The sequence below is a fragment of the Leuciscus leuciscus genome, assembly GCF_965113295.1.
Source record: "Leuciscus leuciscus genome assembly, chromosome: 24".
NCBI classification, from domain to species: Eukaryota; Metazoa; Chordata; class Actinopteri; order Cypriniformes; family Leuciscidae; genus Leuciscus; species Leuciscus leuciscus.
The window spans coordinates 27,118,219-27,136,641 of NC_138723.1; the positions used below are offsets into that span (position 1 = coordinate 27,118,219).

Sequence of the window (18,423 nt, forward strand, 5' to 3'; positions counted from 1 at the left end):
GATGTTAATGACAGGATGACCTTTAACCTCAGGTTTCCCTCATCTAAAGCACGCCGGTGATTTTCAGAATATCGTATTACGACATTTAACCACATTTCGCCATCAGATGATTTCAGCAGATTAAATTGTTGCTGTTTTCAGTTCTATTTATAAACCCTTGTCTAAAAATATCTCAAAAGCTCAGAATTGTCTCTGTGTTTTTCCTATGTATGATTTCAGGAACCAGTCACTAATGTGAAAAAAAAAAAAGAAAAAAAAAATCATAATACAATACTAATATATATATATATATATATATATATATACACACACACACACACACACACACATATACACTGTATATCTACATCTATATATATACACATTTATATGTAGTGTGTGTAGTATATACACATTTATTTATGTACACACACACACACATATATATATATATAGACACACATACATATTATATATATATGTGTGTGTGTGTGTATATATATATATATATATATATATATATATATATATATGTGTGTGTGTATATATACACACACACACACACACACATCATATAAACACAAATATATGTTAGATGCGATTAATCGATTTGAAAGCAACACACACACACATAATATTAATTATTTTATTATAATTCCATATAATTATAATAAAATAAATAATCTCAAAATCATCTAAACAGATTGTGCACTCTAAAAACTGCTGGGTTGTTTTAACCCAATTTTGGGTCATACATTAAAAATGTAAACCAACAGCTGGGTTTGTCTATTTTTAAATTGAATTTTTAACCCAACGTTGGGTTAGTCCATATTTGACCCAACATTGGGTTAACACAACCCAGCATTTTTTAGAGTATGGGTAATATTCCAGGTTTTCACTGACTTGGTTCTTGTAAAACTGCATTGGTTCTTGCTTCTCATAAATAATTGTGAAGATAGTTGAAATATTTAATATGCACAAATACAAGACTTAAATCTTAAATATTTTAAGAATTATAATGCCCTATAGTTACATAGAAGAAAATCATACACGTTTCAGGGTGAACTACTCCTTTAATTTCTAAAATGTCTCCATTGTCTCTTAACTAAAATAAGGATGCACTTTATACATTTTAATCTCATTAAAATATTCTGTAAATGTAAAAAAATAAAAAGTAAAAATGTTTTCTTTAATATAGATAATACTGTCATGGGGGGGGGGGGGGGGGGGGGGGGGGTATGCTTATTTGATCCATTTCGACAGGCATTCATCAAATCATCTTGCTAAATTCTTTGGCCTGATTTGTTGTTTAGATGTAGCAGACAAAACACACACACACACACACACACACACACGGCTTATATCCATCTTTGGTCTGCTGGCCCGTATCCATGACAACGGTTTCCGTGCTGATGTTCTGTGTAGGACTGTCCTTACCTCACGCTTCCAGACAGAGACACACTGACCAAATTATCCTCACAGCGGCACAGATACGCATGGAGTCATCGCTGTCAGCCTCTGTAGAGCTGCGGTCACATGTTTAATTTTGGATAGTGTTGTAAGAGGTGATGCTCAACACATTCAGCCATTTAAAGCTTTCCTGTCATCTCACCGTCGCGTCGTTTTGACAGCTGAATCGATCCCACATAGGCAGACATCTGGCCAAGGAACAAAACTTTTGTAGATGTCAAACTTTTTCCAATGAACCGGAGAAGCTAAAAGTTTCCTTCACACACAAATTCTGCCACAGATGTGAACTAGTATGCAATTTGAGATTTGATGTTGTGTTGTATTCATAGGTTTCCTTGACTTTGCATGGATTCTGATGGAATATAATTAAAAGTTATGGTATTTTTGAACAAAAATCTCTCTTTTTGAAAAAACCCAGCAAAACAGCTTTTCTATGAATAATGTCTCCCTCTATTGGCCAAGACTGAATAATCCCCTTTTAAACCTTATAAATCAACACGCCACTAAACTAAACAATAGGGATGAAAGGACAAAAAAAAAAAAATCCTTTTTCTTCAATGACACATCACAATATTTAAATTATGGATTCAATACATTCATAATCAGAATTTTAAATTAACTATACAAAAGATCAGGATGAGCATTATACGATTCGGCTTTTATGAGGAATTATTTCTATTTAATGCTATTATTACATTATGTTATTAATATTTAATATTATACATATTTAATATAATCTTGCAACAAGTGACCTTAAAAAGGTGGGAAAGAATAGCAAACCTATGCGGTTTCAGAAAAATTGAGCTGCACTGCCTGGAATCAGTTTAAAATTGGATCAACAATGTAAAGACAGGATTGCAAAATAAATATGCTATCATAGGATAATATGATTATCAATGTGACTGTGAAGACCATTCTGCCCTTTAGTCAAAGAGACGAGCGAAGAAATTATGTTTTTACTGTGTATTTACAATAAATAGTACTTTGGAATGTTATTTCAGATGCAAAATGAACAACTACAATACAAACTATTAATATTAAAGACACATCTGCAATGATAAAATACAAAGTATCCCTATAAAAATCAAACCAACCTATTCATGACCTGAAATGTTGTTCGTGCTTCACGGCCAGTTCAGTTCAAGCTTCCGTCCAAAACGTAAGCACCGATCGGACCTACCGTTCCATACATTTGAAAAGTGGTTTACTGTTCATAAGATCAGTTTGTCTGATGGATTGGATCTTTGCAGAACATGTGCAGGCAAATCTTCACCAAACGGTTTCATTGAGTCACAGCTGCTCACGAGTCTCCGGTCATGATGGAGATGAACTCCTCTTGATTAACTGAAAGACAGTACAAGAACAAATGTGATCACTTAAATTCACTTTGCTTTTAACCTACTTATTCACAGCACGGACAATTAATATTTTGCTGATTAAATTACATATCATAACTCTTCGCAACGCCAAAGGACACACAAACAGCTTTCAACGCAGCCTTCATTTCCACTGTTCCCATTTTTGTTGGCTGCAACACATTAATTTGCTGGGTCTTAATTGAGAAAAGCACTTTGGGCCAGCTGGGAAAAGCACAGTAATTACTTCCATTCATCAGAGGCAATAAAAATAGCACTTTTTCCCTCTCCCTAGATAAAAATCCAGCAACTTACTCTCTCCGTCCCCGTCGGTGTCAAATTCATCAATCATGGCTCGCAGGTCTTCGTCACTCATGTCTTCGCCCAGTTCACGAGCGACTCGCCGCAGGTTTCTCAGGCTTATCTTTCCGGTTTCGTCATCATCGAACAGCTTAAACGCCTTCATTATTTCTTCTTTTGGGTCTCGCTCCAGTATCATGTCCGTCACTTTAAAAAAATGACATTACTTTGAAGTATAAAAGCTAGTGAAGTATTCACACAAAGCAAACAGAAGATTGATTATGTTACATATATAAATGTTACATGTATCTGCTCCAGATATCAGCAATATCATTTTGCAGTCTAGGCCTATTGATGAGTAGTGAACTCAACTTACCCACTTCTTTGAAATCCTCGAAAGTTATTTTCCCAGTTCCTTCTCTGTCATAGTCTTTTAAGATCTTCAACACATCTACTTTCTTCACCTCAAAACCCAGAGCTCTCATCGCTACCTGGAACACAAATTTTAAATATCAGCAATTTTTCAGCTACTGTTGTTGATGTTTAAAGGTGCACTATGTAACTTTTTGTTCAAAATGAACAAAATTTACATAATGAGTCAATACACCATCAAGCCTTCTTCCAAAACGTGTTTTCGTCTTACCATGAATCACAATCACAATCTATTTTAAATCGAGTGGGATGTTTATACGCATGAAATTGCGTCCTTACGTCACCCGTCCCGTCCGTGCGTGTCTCGAAAATATCTAGAAAAGTGTCTCCGGCTACTTTGACGCGTGTATGGTGTGGGAGTGGCATAAGTTAGTTGTCACATTGAGGGAGAAAGTTTGACATGGAGCAACTAAATCTCAAACTTCCAGTGAATCACCGGTTTTGTGTTTTTTTAACGCCGAACAGACGAGAGTCTGCTGGAAAAAACAGAGCGCGACAGAGCTCGTAATAAAACAAGAATCAACATGGGCTTGGCTTTTCAGAGATAGTGAGAACTGAGGGATTTGAAATGTTGTAAAAGTGACGTGGAGATTGAGTTTGTATTACTCAACAGGCGACTAAGGTACTTTATTGAACAGATATATCGCCATATGTATGTATTGTGAAGGGTCATTTCATTATGGTTGTTGTAGTGATGTGTGGGAATTTATTTTCAAGGAATTACGCGTCTATTAACGGGTAAACGGGCTTGAGACCCTTTCCATCTAAACTGGTTATATCTCTTAAGCCTAGTAGTGAATGTTTTATGAGCAGTAGGATAACCATATTCATCCACACAGTCAGAGCCAAAGCACAACCAAAACAATGTTCTTCTGCAAAATACATGCAGTTTTGTTCTTTAACCACAGGTTAATACAAAGAGTATCTTTAAGTGTTTGCTGAACAAAATTAATATAAGATCTTACAGTTTACAGTCAACCTTATAACAAGTCAGAATACCAAGGCCACTACAACCCTGTGCTATGTGCGCAAATTAATATATTAATGAAACTGATATTCAAAATGTATCATCCTCTTTAATTGGTCTAATGGTTATATATAAATAATTTTAAAATTGCTTTAAAAAAGTGGGATCAAGTAAATGTATTAGAAACTTTTCATAAAAAAATAAGAATTTACATATGAGCGAGTTAATCAAAATATTGATATGAACTATTTACATAATTGTTATTCACATAACATTCTTTTTTTATTGATATATCTTTCTTATTTGCAAATTGTGTTGTATTACTGTTAACATTTAAAAAAAAAAACTCCATTTGTCAAGGGTAATTGGTTAAGACTAATTAGTATTTCTCAACATTAAGATTTTAACTTTTAAATAGATTACCATTCTGAATATAATGAATAGCCGTTTTTGAAATGAGATCTTTACCTTTAACTCATGATAGTCTATTTCTTTATCCTTGTCTGTGTCAAAGAGCTCGAACGCCTCCTTGATCTCATCCTTCTGCTCCTCTGTAAGTTCTCTCCTTTTCTTCTTTTTGCTCTTATCAGCAGTTAGTTCAGTCCTAAGGGCACAAGTATGGAAATCAATCACGTGATTCATTCTGATCTTCCATTATTTTAGATACCATTCAATCTAATACACACTTGTTACCTGCCTCGCTCAACTAGACAGTATTTTGAGGTCTCATAGAACATGTAAGCTATATAATAATGTACAAAACTGCTGACTTGACAGGCAGGTAATCAGGATTTGATTGTCTGTATGAATATGTGATTCATATTGCAATAAAATGAAGAACATGCGTGCTGTTGCTCTTGTTTAATACGTATAGACATTTTATTAGTATTATGAATCACTATTATTACTAATAATACATACAAATGTGTCAGCGATTCGCATGCACCAGCTAGCAATGCTCAACACACCAGAAGCTGGTCTCTAAACCAACAGATAGTGACTAAACAGTAAACACCACATAATTACCTCAGAGACAGACTCATTTTTGCAGTTTCGCAATAAATTCGCTGATATTGAAACCCAAATCCGTCCAACAAGATTAGAGTTCGGCTTCAACAGTCCTGCTAATCCCGAACACAGAAGCCAAGCAAAGCGCGTTGCTAGTTGATTGTCAAGGAAACGTTTCCGATTGGCTGCTGCTGTCTGAGCGTCAGGATGACGATACTTGTGATTGGTTGTTTGGGAACAGATTTGCGTTTGAGCCTGTTTGATTGGCGGACTGGGACTGGCATGGGCGGTCTTAATGATGGCGGTCAAGACGGCGGCGCATTCATGAAAATTTAAATGTGTGGTAATATTGGACACATTTAGATTATTCGATTGTGTTTATAATGAATCGGTAACTAATTAACATGTATTTCTATATCTGGCATGATGTAATATAATACAGGGTAATAGTAATAGTTTAGATACTGAAGTGTACTGTTGTTACCAAACATAAATTGTCATAAGCAATACTGATTAAAATGAAGTGATTATACACGAGTATATTTAATGAAATATTATATATAATTGTTGCTGTTAATATTATTATTTTATGTTTTATGATAATAATTAATGTATAAATGTCAATAAATAGGAATTGTTGAAATATTTAAGGATAGTTCACCCAAAAATGAAAATTCGATCATAATTTACTCACCCTCAAGTTGTTCCAGACCGGTATGAATTTCTTTATTTTTATAAACACAAAAGAAGATATTTTTAAGAATATGGTTAACCAAACCAACATTTTGTGTTCAGCAGAAGAAAGAAATTTATATTTGGAAGTAAATCATTTTTGGGTGACTATCCCTTTAAATAATAAGATACTAAAACTCTGGTTATGTATAAGGGTGCCTTTTGTTTCATTTTTTTATTTATGTTGCTGTTCATAAACATAATTATTATTGATCATATTTAACAACAATTTATTTAACACATTAAAATACGTTTTTATTCCTCAATTTAGTAATTGCAGTCAACCACCAATAGAGGACGCCCTACACCATGACACTTCCTTCACTACCCCTAACATGTATCCTTTCTAAATTCAGCTTAAACTGCAACAGGAAATACAAGAAACTCTTTTAAGACTTTGCACAAAAAATGTTTTTGTGAAATTAATTTAATATCATATAATAATAGTATTCTCTTGTTGTAAAATCAACATCGTGGCAATATCTTATTTAGGGGAGTTAAATGGGTGGCTCACAAACCACTTCCTCTGATGAGCACAAAATGTGCCTTTGGTCTCACGAGGCTGTTGTGGGTTCAAGCATGAAAGGTCTTAAGGTCACGAAACCACACCCTAGGCTCAGTCCTGGAGAAAAGTAAAGAGATTAATCCTGTGGCTGTTCTGATAAATGTTAAAGAATAAGGGTAAAGTGTAAACTTTAACTTGCATAATGACTTACATACTTTTTTTCCAGGACAAACAAATGCACCAATTTAGCCAGGTTTACTTGTATTAGTGCCTGTGAAAAAAAAAAAAAAAAAAACTCTAGCACAACGTTTTATCATTAAAGTTCCCATGTCCCCAAAATCCTTTTTTTTTTTTGCATTTAGTGTGAATATGTTAGCATTGCTGTTAGGCTATCTATAAGCTAGTGTGCTCTAAAACAATGACAAAATTAGGATTAAGAAGATACAAGCATTCAAAACTTACAGCCTCTCACTTCCGCCAATATGGATCAAAGATTTTGATGACATCACTCAGCACTTCAGCTTCTCGTCAGATTTTCTGTCCAATCAAATGCTCTCTAGAATCTAAAGCGTCCCGCCCCCAGCACTATAAATAGACGCTGAAGCTCCAGCTATAATTGGTCACTTGTTCACACAACTACTATTTGCTACATGGTAAATGGCATATAGTGCACTAAATAGGGGATAGGGAACGATTCAGACAGTGTAAATAGGTGAATGAAGTCTGGTTTCACATCAGAGTCACGCGAACCGCCGCAGCGCGCACACGGTCGGTTCAGAGACACGATAGCACAGAGCGGATCATATGCGCGAGTCGGCGCAGACCACAAAACGTATTGGACCCATTTTTATAGATTAGGTTTTATAGATTAGGAAGAAACTGCGTCTCTACCGTGCTCAACGGCTCTTGCCGAGCTGTGACATAAACTAACCGCTATTGGCTATTTAAAAAAAGGGGAGGAGCTGATCGATATGTCCCGCCCTGTCTTCCTGTTTCATTGGAAATCACGTCAACACATTGAATAATGCTACGCCTTTAACATGGAATGGCTGTTATCTTTAAGTGCACAGTCTGCATGTTTTCATGTTTTGACTGAACTTGATTTAGAGCACTTGGAACCAGAAAAGTCTGTTTCTGTGACAACAAAGATTACCTCTTGGCAAATGCTGACATTTTATAGGTGTCATATTAAGAAACAACAGGATTGTTCACACGCTCGCTAATCATTACTCATATGAGGTGTGAGGCCATTCTGCTTTTGAAACAATTTCCACGTAAACTGATCTTACAGTAACAGGGTTTCATAAAGTCCATGATGTAAATCTCGAAAGTGCAAGCGTGGTTCTGATAGTACAGATCACTGGCTCTGAGTTTTGAAGAACAGAGTTTGTGGATCCCATGAAGCAAGTCTGTGTCTATTGGACGGAGCTGGTCACGTGACTGTCCATTCATTTCATTAGCCTACTTGTGACAGTCACGGCGTAGAGTCTTGGTCATAAGGACCCTCAAATGCCTGGACCATCTGGACTTGTTTGTGTTTCGCTAGACTGTTGTGGTGTTAAATAAAATAACTATATAATCATTTTAAAGTATCTTCTGAATATAAATTAATTTAACACACAATTACCTGTAATTTTAAGCTCACTATTATGGTTTACGCAGCTTAACCCTGTTTTATAGTGTGATGTTGTTGTGTGCCAGTTAGTAATGCATCTGTGGGGGAGGTTTGACTAGCTATGACTGGCTCTTGCTGAACAAAAGCAGATGAGGAACTACTGTGATGCTGTCGAGGCTGGAGAGATCTAGTTCAGACCGGTAGCTGGGTGCTGCTGGCTTACACACTGAAGGGTTCTTTGCTGTGGGATTTTTTTTATTGTCATCTGTGTGATTAATTTAGGGAAGACAAGACAAGTCTTCAGAGGTTTCATAGTTACTATTGTAAGAGGTAATTATAGTACGTACTGCCCTGAGATGGAGGAAGTCAAAACTCTGACTGCTTTTTAAAGGTTATAAAAGTGTGTAGATACAGATTAAAGATGTTTGTTATTGGATTTAAACAGAATCAAATAATGATTATATTAAAATAAAAATATAATCATTCGGAAGAAGCTTTTAACCAAAGGTATCATATACAGTATGAATTTTTATATTTATCACAGATAGATAGATAGATAGATAGATAGATAGATAGATAGATAGATAGATAGATAGATAGATAGATAGATAGATAGATAGATAGATAGATAGATAGATAGATAGATCGATAGATCGATAGATAGATAGACACACGCACACACACACACACACACACAATAGTTCTTATATTAAACTGTTGTTACTGAATTGTATGATTGATGATTATATTTACATTAAAATGTAAAAATTTGGAATTTAAGAGATTCTTTAATCCAAAGATACTTTATCATATAGCCTATAATTTCTTATAACATGTTTACTTTTATGATAAATTCACAGTAAATCAGGTCATGCTTGTTTTTTAATTCCAACATGTATGATATTGTTATAATATTTAATCTTTGTTGATCAATGTAAGGTAGGGTAATTTATAGGTGTCAAGTACTTAAGTTGAACATAATTTTCCCTCCAGGTGATGTTTTGTTAATTTTTGCATTTGTTCTATTGACTGTTATGACATAAGCGATAAACAGATGCAGATGCCATGAATATTGTGAAAAAGGTCGCATCAATTATTAGCATCATTAGAATCGCTTACTGACTCATTATGGGAAATTTCATTGTGGGAAAACAATGAGTTACAGTAAGTACAGTACATCTTAGTCCTTACCGCTCCTTGAGCTCCTCCCCAAATACCTGTTCTTTCAGCTCAGTGGTGGCGTGACGTTATAGACACGCCCCCTCATTGTTTCTGCATTCTCATTGGATGAAGTAGACAATTTGTGATGCAACAGGTGATGGTTTGTGCAGCTCATGAGATATTTGCTGTCTGATAGCTAAGTTAAACATATATTTTAGCAGATAAACCATATTTAATAAGCTAACACTTTATGTGAGGCCACATAAAAGCTCCTTCAGTAGCCATGTTTATCTAGACATCAGAGGGACGCGTGACTCTGCAGGGCTGTTGCAGTGATAATCATGTGGAGATGTTTTTTCTTGTGGCAGAAGGTTAAAGACCACATGCGCTCATGTGGCTTCTCGCTTGCTTTCTCGCTGAGAAAGAAGGAAAGGCAGATGTTGTGTGTACACAATTCCAAATCATGCCGCCACAGGAGACCCTGGGATCCAGCCAATCTCTCCCAAAGCCAAGAAAAACAGACCAGTTATTCTGGGGCCGGCTGACCAATCTTCTGTCTGCGATGATATGATGCATGATGTAAAGTTAAAACTGCATTCAAGTCCACAGTGAGTAAGGAGATTAGGTCGATTCTAAGGGCCCTGGTCAGAGAGGGAGAAACTGAGTGAAAAATTCAGCGCTGTGAACACAAAATGTCTAAGCGACGACGTTAGATCGAGACGAGAGATCATTTTAATTCAGTAGTTAAAAAATTTTTTAAGCAAATTAATTAAAATGAGAAGTATCCTTTCAAAAAAGTAACTCAAATATGAATGTGTAAATAAAATAATTTATGAAATAATGCGTTACTTTACTCGTTACATCAAAAAGTAATCTTGTTACGTAATACACATTACTTGTAATGCGTTACTTGTTACATCAAAAAAGTAATCTGATTATGCAATACACATTACTTGTGATGCGTTACTTGTTACATACAAAAAGTAATCTGATTACGCAATACACATTACTTGTGATGCGTTACTTGTTACATACAAAAAGTAATCTGATTACATAATGCACATAACTTGTAATGCGTTACTCGTTACACCAAAAAAGTAATCTGATTACATAATGCACATAACTTGTAATGCGTTACTTGTTACATACAAAAAGTAATCTGATTACGCAATACACATTACTTGTGATGCGTTACTTGTTACATACAAAAAGTAATCTGATTACGCAATACACATTACTTGTGATGCGTTACTTGTTACATACAAAAAGTAATCTGATTACGCAATACACATTACTTGTAATGCGTTACTCGTTACATCAAAAAAGTAATCTGATTACATAATACACATTACTTGTAATGCGTTACTCGTTACATCAAAAAAGTAATCTGATTACATAATGCACATAACTTGTAATGCGTTACTTTACTCATTGCAACTGAGCCACAGAAAAGCTGGACATTTTAAATCATCATGTGTTCCACATGAAGAACGGCACAAGATTTTCAAGTGACCTGAGAATGGGTAAAAGATGATGAGGTGAAGTATGACTTTAAACTTTGATTCTGTACCTTCCACATGTTTACATGACCTTCTTCATATTAAATGCCCAATATTTGTTTGCTATGGTTTGTGACACCCATTTTTAAATATCTAGCAATAGCAGATATACATCAAGTCCTACATTTTCACTTATTCACAAATGGGGTTGTGAATACGAATTCATGTTCACTTTATCACAATGAATAGCAACTTTGCTCTGAATAATTTTGTAAAATCTGCCAGTTAGGTCAAAATGTTGTGGATTCATCTGGATGCTTATCAGAGGGTTATTAATGAGCGATTAAGGAAGAAGTAAAGCTGATTTGGATGAGAACGGAAGGGTTTAGACAAACAGTTCAGAGTCGCTCAGTAACTGGTACAAAAAGGTCATCCCATAACAGGACGGACTAACTTGACCTCAAAAGAGTGAATATCGCATGATGCATGTGATTGCAAAAGACTTGCTTAAAGGTTACAAATTATACCATCAATACCAACATGTTCTGTATAAAAAAAGGACTTCTCTGATGTAATCTGGTTGAAGAAGATGCTATCATCTGTGAGAGGAACATACACAGATTCTTTGTGATGTGAGAAAGTAGCTGATGCTCGCCGATAGGATATCTGGTTAAAGCCGGTTTGTTTTTCGCCCTGAAATGAACCTTTTCTGCCTTGTGTCATTCACACAGGTGTGAAGTCAAACCCTCCTCCCCCATCCCGCATTGCTCTGAGCACGTAACACCTGCCCACCGCTCGACAAGTGTACAAGATGTTCTCTTGATTACCCCTGCTCCAAAAGAGGAACAACAGCTTTCACTTTCTGTTGCTGCTTGTTTGTTTGTAATGTCTGTAAGCGCTGAGATCAGCAGTGTGGGTAGCAGGTTACACGCATCTCATATGAAGGTATACGATAGAAAAATGCAGATTCTAGATTTATTGTTGTTAAAAGGGAGCAAGTTGTGTATGGGACAATATACAGTCAGCCAGTGCTTATACAATTTATTAGCCTCAAAATACTGGGATCTTGCATGAAAGATCTTTTTTTTTTTTAAACGATATAACAGTATCTCAATGATACTAAAATAACACTGCAGACTCTGTAAACAGCAAAAAAAACAAGTTGGTTTTGCTGACGTCTGTGTGGTTGCGTTTGTATGGCTTACATCTCTTACGGCATCTTTAACACCTTCTGTATTTCAATCATGCAGAGCTGTTTTCGAGAAAACACTAACATCTCCAGGAGATTATTGCAGCATCAAATCAGAGACTGGCGAAGAAGATTATCGCCCGCTCTGACATCAAATCCACAACCACCAGCTGCCCTCACGGCCTCATGATTCACACTCTTGATTGAGACAACTCAGACCTTTAAGAAATCTGCAGGTAGCAGCCCTCAGTCGTCAGTATTGTCACTGTGTGACCTGTGTTTAATGGGAACTTACATTACATGATGTTGTGATGATCTCAGACAAAAAGCAACATGTTTCACATGTTTTTAAAGCATGAAAGTGACAAATATTTTACTGATAGCATATTTAAACCACTGTTTGGACAGATTTTTTAAATAACATTTCGAAATTTGTAAAATTATTTACAAATGACATCTGCAATACCTGGCCAAACATGTGAGTGTCATGTTGCTGATAACTCATATAGAGAGCATTCGTGCTCGCCCACTTTTTCAGCGGTGCTGGTTCCAGAAGTGTTTTTTCCATTCATTTTTTCCCATAGGGATTTCAAAAAAGTCTTGGTTAAAGCACTAAACCATGAACCAAACCAACCAGTTGAATCACAACACTGTATATGTTGTTTGCAATTTTTATTTAGTCAAAATACATTGCTGTTTTTCAACTCAATTCAATTGAGTTTGTTATCCATATTATCCATTTTCCATCAAATGGATTTTTTTCTTTCCACATTTCTCCATTTATTGCTATTCTTTTGAAAGGCCGTGATTGGAGAAAGAGGCTTTTTGCGCAGATAATGGTGTAGTTACAGCATCTACCAGCAGGGGCAGACTGCTGAGATTTGCTTGCCAAACCTTGCTGAGCCCTTTTGTGCTATAAGGTCATAAGGTCAACGCACCCGAGTTGTTGCCAAAGAAGAGGGCTTTTCGCTTTTCGTTTTTCTTTGAGTGTCCAGTGCTATTGGACACTCAAAGAAAAACGAAAAGCGAAAAGCGAAAGAGGAGAATATGGACTCAGTCATGGCTAGGGAAAAAAGGCCAACTTGGCATGGCAATCTTGTAAATGGAGCTTGAGGTAATAGTTTTAAGTTTTAGCGCCATGTTGCGTTGATCAATACGACATTTCATGTTGCATTCATGTTGGCTAGTCAGTAGAGTTAGATCGTAGAGCGAGGTCTCAGGCATGAGTCCAGTCTGAATAGGACTCACTGAATGTGAATCTGTAACTACACTTAAGTATTGATTTCTCACAGCAGATTGATTTCTTACTTTTTAGTATTGATTTCTTACAGACGTTCTGCTTACTGAAGCTCCAGCTCTCACTTGAGAGAACCTCGCGAATAAACATTCGCGCTAATGAAACTGCACTTGCTTCAGTTTATTTGTTTAAACTTTCCAGCAGTGCCAGCATAGCATTTTCATGGCCAATTCCTTCTCTCTTTGCTGAAGATCATTGTCTCAGTGAAGTGCGTCACTGGCGTCTCTGTTTGCATGCAACACCACCATGTGAATGAGGCTTGCTTGTGCTACGCTTGGATATTTTTTAAACGATGTCTCATGCTCAGAGAAGACTGTACGGAGCTGTAGGCCTGAATCATATCGAAGACACAAAGTTTGTTTTTCTGTCATTTCCTGTTTTAAGATATAAGAGCGTCAGGCAGGATGATGATGGGAGGGGTTCTCACTGTCTGTGTTGAGAAACTCACAGACAGGGACTCCTTGCTGGATCCAGCTAAAACCAGCCAGCTTCTTAGGTACCAACCGGTGGAACTGGTTTTTACCCGAGAGGCCATCTTGATCAACCTGTTCAGGGCTGGCAGGCCACCTATGCTTACCAAGACTGCATATATTTAATAAAAAATACAGTAAAAACTGTAATACTGTGAAATATTATTACAATTTAATTATTACATTTTTCTATTTTGATATGTTTTAAAATCTAATTTATGAATTTCATGAATTTTCAGCATCATTACTCCAGTCTTCAGTGTCACATGATCCTTCAGAAATCATTCTAATATGATGATTTGCTCTAAAAAGATGGCAATGTTTAAAACAGCTTAATATTTTCCGTGATACATTGGATTTTTCAAGATTCTTTGATGAATAGAAAGTTCAAAATAACAGCATTTATTTTAAATAGAAATATTTTGTAATAGCCTACTATGTCTTAACTGTCCCCTTTGTCCAATTTAATGCATCCTTGCTAAATAGAAGTACTTTCTTTGAAAAGAAAATCTTTTTGACCCCAAACAGTTGTTTGCAATATCTTGCAACCCAATGAAACAAAGAAAGGACACATTTCTATTTTTGACCTGTTTGTTGGATCAATCAAATGGCTGGTACAAAGGAGGCACGCACAATTCCAAGATCTAAAGAAAGATCTTTAATCCGTTTGTAATCCGTAATCGCAGATTCTTTCATAACCAGTTGTAATCATAGCCTCATTCCTTAGGTCAGTTCTAAATGTCTAACATAATGGTTCGTCATTTGCTTTACTTCAGTGTATTCAATTGGTTTTTAATGTAAACAATTTAAAAGTAGGCCTATCACTTTGATTTGAAAAAGGCTACACAATCGGCTGATATAATAAATATATAAATAATTATAAAATTAATAACTTTTTTTGTCTTTGTCGCGACGCAAGGTTCCTCGCTGGATGCGTAAAAGCGACTGATGCAAATCCATTTGTCCTTCATGTCAGAAGCAGCGCGAGCGCTTGGAGAACATCGGAAATAGGACAGGGAATCAGTTTTACTGTCAGGGATTTGTCGTGTCGTATCGCGCCACTCACATCCGATGTAGTATGAGCAGTGGTGTTTAATCACTCAAAACTAATAGGTCAGCTATTGACCACCAGGACAAATGCAGACTTTATGACCATCTGGCCAGACCCTGCAGTGACGTGTTTGACATGTTCTCAGACGGGTCATACATGTCACAGGCTGGTGCTACAGTAAATCCACCCAAGACGTTCAAGCTTCCTTCACGCCTTTGTGGGTTCTTTTCTCATGGACGTGTGGTTGTCGAAAAATTTCCGTTCCCTTCTGCCCTACGCAGTTCACTTCCTCTTCACCGTGTGTGCAAATGAACCACCTACACGGATGAACATTTTAAAGGGCTCGTTTATGAGTACCTGGTTTGTTGTCTATCTGTAGCAATTTGATTTACTCATCGTTCCCATATAAGGGATATGTTAAAAGGCATTTGAGAGCTAGTTTGGAAGAGTTTACGTCCAAACCACAAGCTGTCATCAGCTCTCTGCACTGACTGATGGCAGTTTGCAAAGTCTGAAATGAACCTGAAGCCATGCAGATCTTTGACATATGTCTTCTGTATGGATTACAGCATGACCTCTGTATGTTTAGTCTAATGGTAATGCTTAGCCGCATGGTGGACATCTGATATCTCTCTCATTCACCGGTACAGCCTGTGCAACTACAGATACAGCAGAAATGTCGCTAACACATTGCAATCATATCCAAGTGTCAGTGGGACACTAATGATGTACGTGGTTTCATCTATCGTTTTTTTTATAACTTCTGGACCTCTCAGGTGGATGGGATATTGACACAGTGCTATGCGATCTTTAGATCATAAATCATCATCGCATCTCATGTTGGAGTACCAATAATTGCTGAGCACGATACACAATTTAATCTGCGTTACATAACCTTTTCAGGTGTATTCTTCAGGGGATGTGTTCAATTAAATGAGGATTAATCGGTATTAAAACATAGCAATCATATTTGAAGGATGGATGGATGGATGGATGGATGGATGGATGGATGGATGGATGTACCACCACAGTACACAGGGAGCAATAATACTCGTTTCATGCAGACAGGAGCCATTTTGGTTGGCTGAATGGAAGGATCAGGTTAAAATAAGCTCCTGTAAAAGTCAACGGCAGCCGGATTGAACTGACCAGAGCTGTAAGGTGAGAGAGTTGCGGACACTGTGTGAACTCCACAACCCAGGGCTGAATGTGCCCTGATAAAATATTTCAACACTCCCAAGTATGTATGTTGAGAAGCAAGCGCACACGCAGAGCTATTAGGTTGCCGATCTGGCCGCCTCCGTCATACTAGGCCAGTCCAAACCAGTTCTTGTTTATCACTGGTACACTGGCTGCCCTTGTATCAACAACTGCAAGCGAGCGAATGAGACTTGTCACTGCATTGAACACAAACATAAGTAATTTGCATGCTGTGCTTGAGGTCAAAGTTGTCTAAAACAAAGGATTATTGTTGCCTTTGCTTATTTTAATGCTTAATCATTTTGAAAGCTCGGATATGAGAGTAAAGCTTTAATGCATCATGACTTTTTTTCATTTAAATTCACCAAAAGTCAAAAGACTTTATTAAAATTTAAGATAAAAAAAAAATGATATCACATTTTAAATGCATGCTCCCATTGTCTTTCAACTGGTGGATTGCAAACCAAAAAATGAATTTCAAAATGTGGATCCTGAAGCAAAATAAAAAATATTGTATTTAATGTATTCATATATTTAATATGATATATTATATACTTATATTGTAACAGTATATATATACACACAGTTTGTAGAAAAACTTCAGAATCAGAATCCTACAAGAGACTTTGTGCAGGTGGCAGCCAATCAGGAGCCGATCTGGCACTCCTCCACCATTGGCATCGCAGCATGTCTGTGAAAGGGGGCGGGTCCTGCACTGCTGACCACTGATTACACTGACTCAGCTGAAAGTCAGGGTGTCCTGTGTCAGTACTGACCCCTCTGGCGGTACAGTCACCGACTGACAATCCGTGGAGCGCGGCCCTTCTTAGAAACATGTCCCGCCGTTTCTGGCCTAATGTTACAGTTATGAAAGTGTCCTCCACTCCCATATTTAGATCCATGACATTACATAAAGGGGAGAGAAGGGTCTCCATGCAATTCTGTGTTTGCACCATAGACTGTAAAAAAAGGTTTGCACCTGTTGACATGAAAACCTTAATCATATATAATGCATCTATGATTAAGCAGAGACACTTTGTTGATATCCTTGATTTGTGTTTGAGCTCCACTGACAAGAGCAAATACACACCTAGAAAATCGTACACAAGCAAATCCGACATTCTTTTGTTGTCTGCAAGTCTAGACTTTGACATATGTTCGGTGATCTCTTCACAAGACTCTTTCATATGTGTTGAAGCATGCAGAGTTTAACCGTTCACAGAGAGCACAGATGACGCAGTCGTTTTCCTCAGGTTAATCCTGTAGTGCTGTAAACACCTGCCACACACAAGCTGTCAGGGGCTTCGTCAAGTTCATCACCTAAAGTACCCAGCCAACATGTCTGGAGACAGTTCAATTATTAAAACTTGTCAAAAAGAGCCCAGGGCGAAGATGTTACATCATCATGGCTATCCGTTAAGACACACGGATCTCATCCAGTTCTTCTTGATTCTGATTAAGTGTGCTGGTTAGGCCAGTTATGAATCGTACTGAAATGCTGACATTATGTGAAAGTTTTCACAAGGGCTATATCTCAATTATTATGGTTTGTAGTCAAAAATCCAATTGCACAAAAGTGTATTTCTTGTTCTTGTTTGGTTGTTTGTTTTAAACATCTAGTGCATTGCGTAGCCTAGGCCTACATATAGCGAGACAAAATACTCTGTTTTTAGTGCATGTTGTCACCAAAAGTAAAATGTTTTTTGGTTTTGTAGCCATGACTTTAAAGGGTTAGTTCACCCTAAAATGAAAATTAAGTCATGTTTTAGTCACATTGATGTTGTTCTAATGCCATGTAGGCGACCCTTGTACCCTTTATAGGCTAATGGTAGGGAATAGTGACCAGCATCAATTATTTTATTTTTTTTACAGACGCAAAATGTGTCAGAGAATGGTCCCATGCAACACGTGCCATACATTCCAAGGCCCCGTTTACACGATGGGAAAACGCAGATATTTCCCTGCGTTTTGGCCTGTCATTTACACGAAAACGCCGTTTTTATCCCAGAAAACGATTATTTCTAAAAACTCCGGCCAAAGTGGAGATTTCTGAAAACGCCGGTTATGTGTTGCCGTGTCAACTGGGAGAAACGGGGTTTTAGGTTCTCAAACGTCACATTAATTCGCCAGAAAATGCTTACGTCATGTGAGCGCCCTATGTTTAGAGTTTGTTCCATACTGTCTATGAGTTTG

At 36.9% G+C, this 18,423-nt stretch overlaps 1 protein-coding gene across 1 annotated transcript; it reads right to left on the reverse strand.

The window, feature by feature from the left end:
• Nucleotides 1-2,397: 2,397 nt before the first annotated feature.
• Nucleotides 2,398-5,686, reverse strand: cetn3 (centrin 3). The gene is made up of 5 exons (XM_082157445.1): nucleotides 5,530-5,686; nucleotides 4,972-5,107; nucleotides 3,481-3,595; nucleotides 3,120-3,311; nucleotides 2,398-2,793 (listed from the first exon to the last, which is right to left on the reverse strand). Exons 1-5 carry the CDS (start codon nucleotides 5,544-5,546, stop codon nucleotides 2,750-2,752), a joined length of 504 nt encoding a protein of 167 aa, XP_082013571.1. The 5' UTR covers nucleotides 5,547-5,686; the 3' UTR covers nucleotides 2,398-2,749.
• Between the last annotated feature and the right edge of the window lie 12,737 nt (nucleotides 5,687-18,423).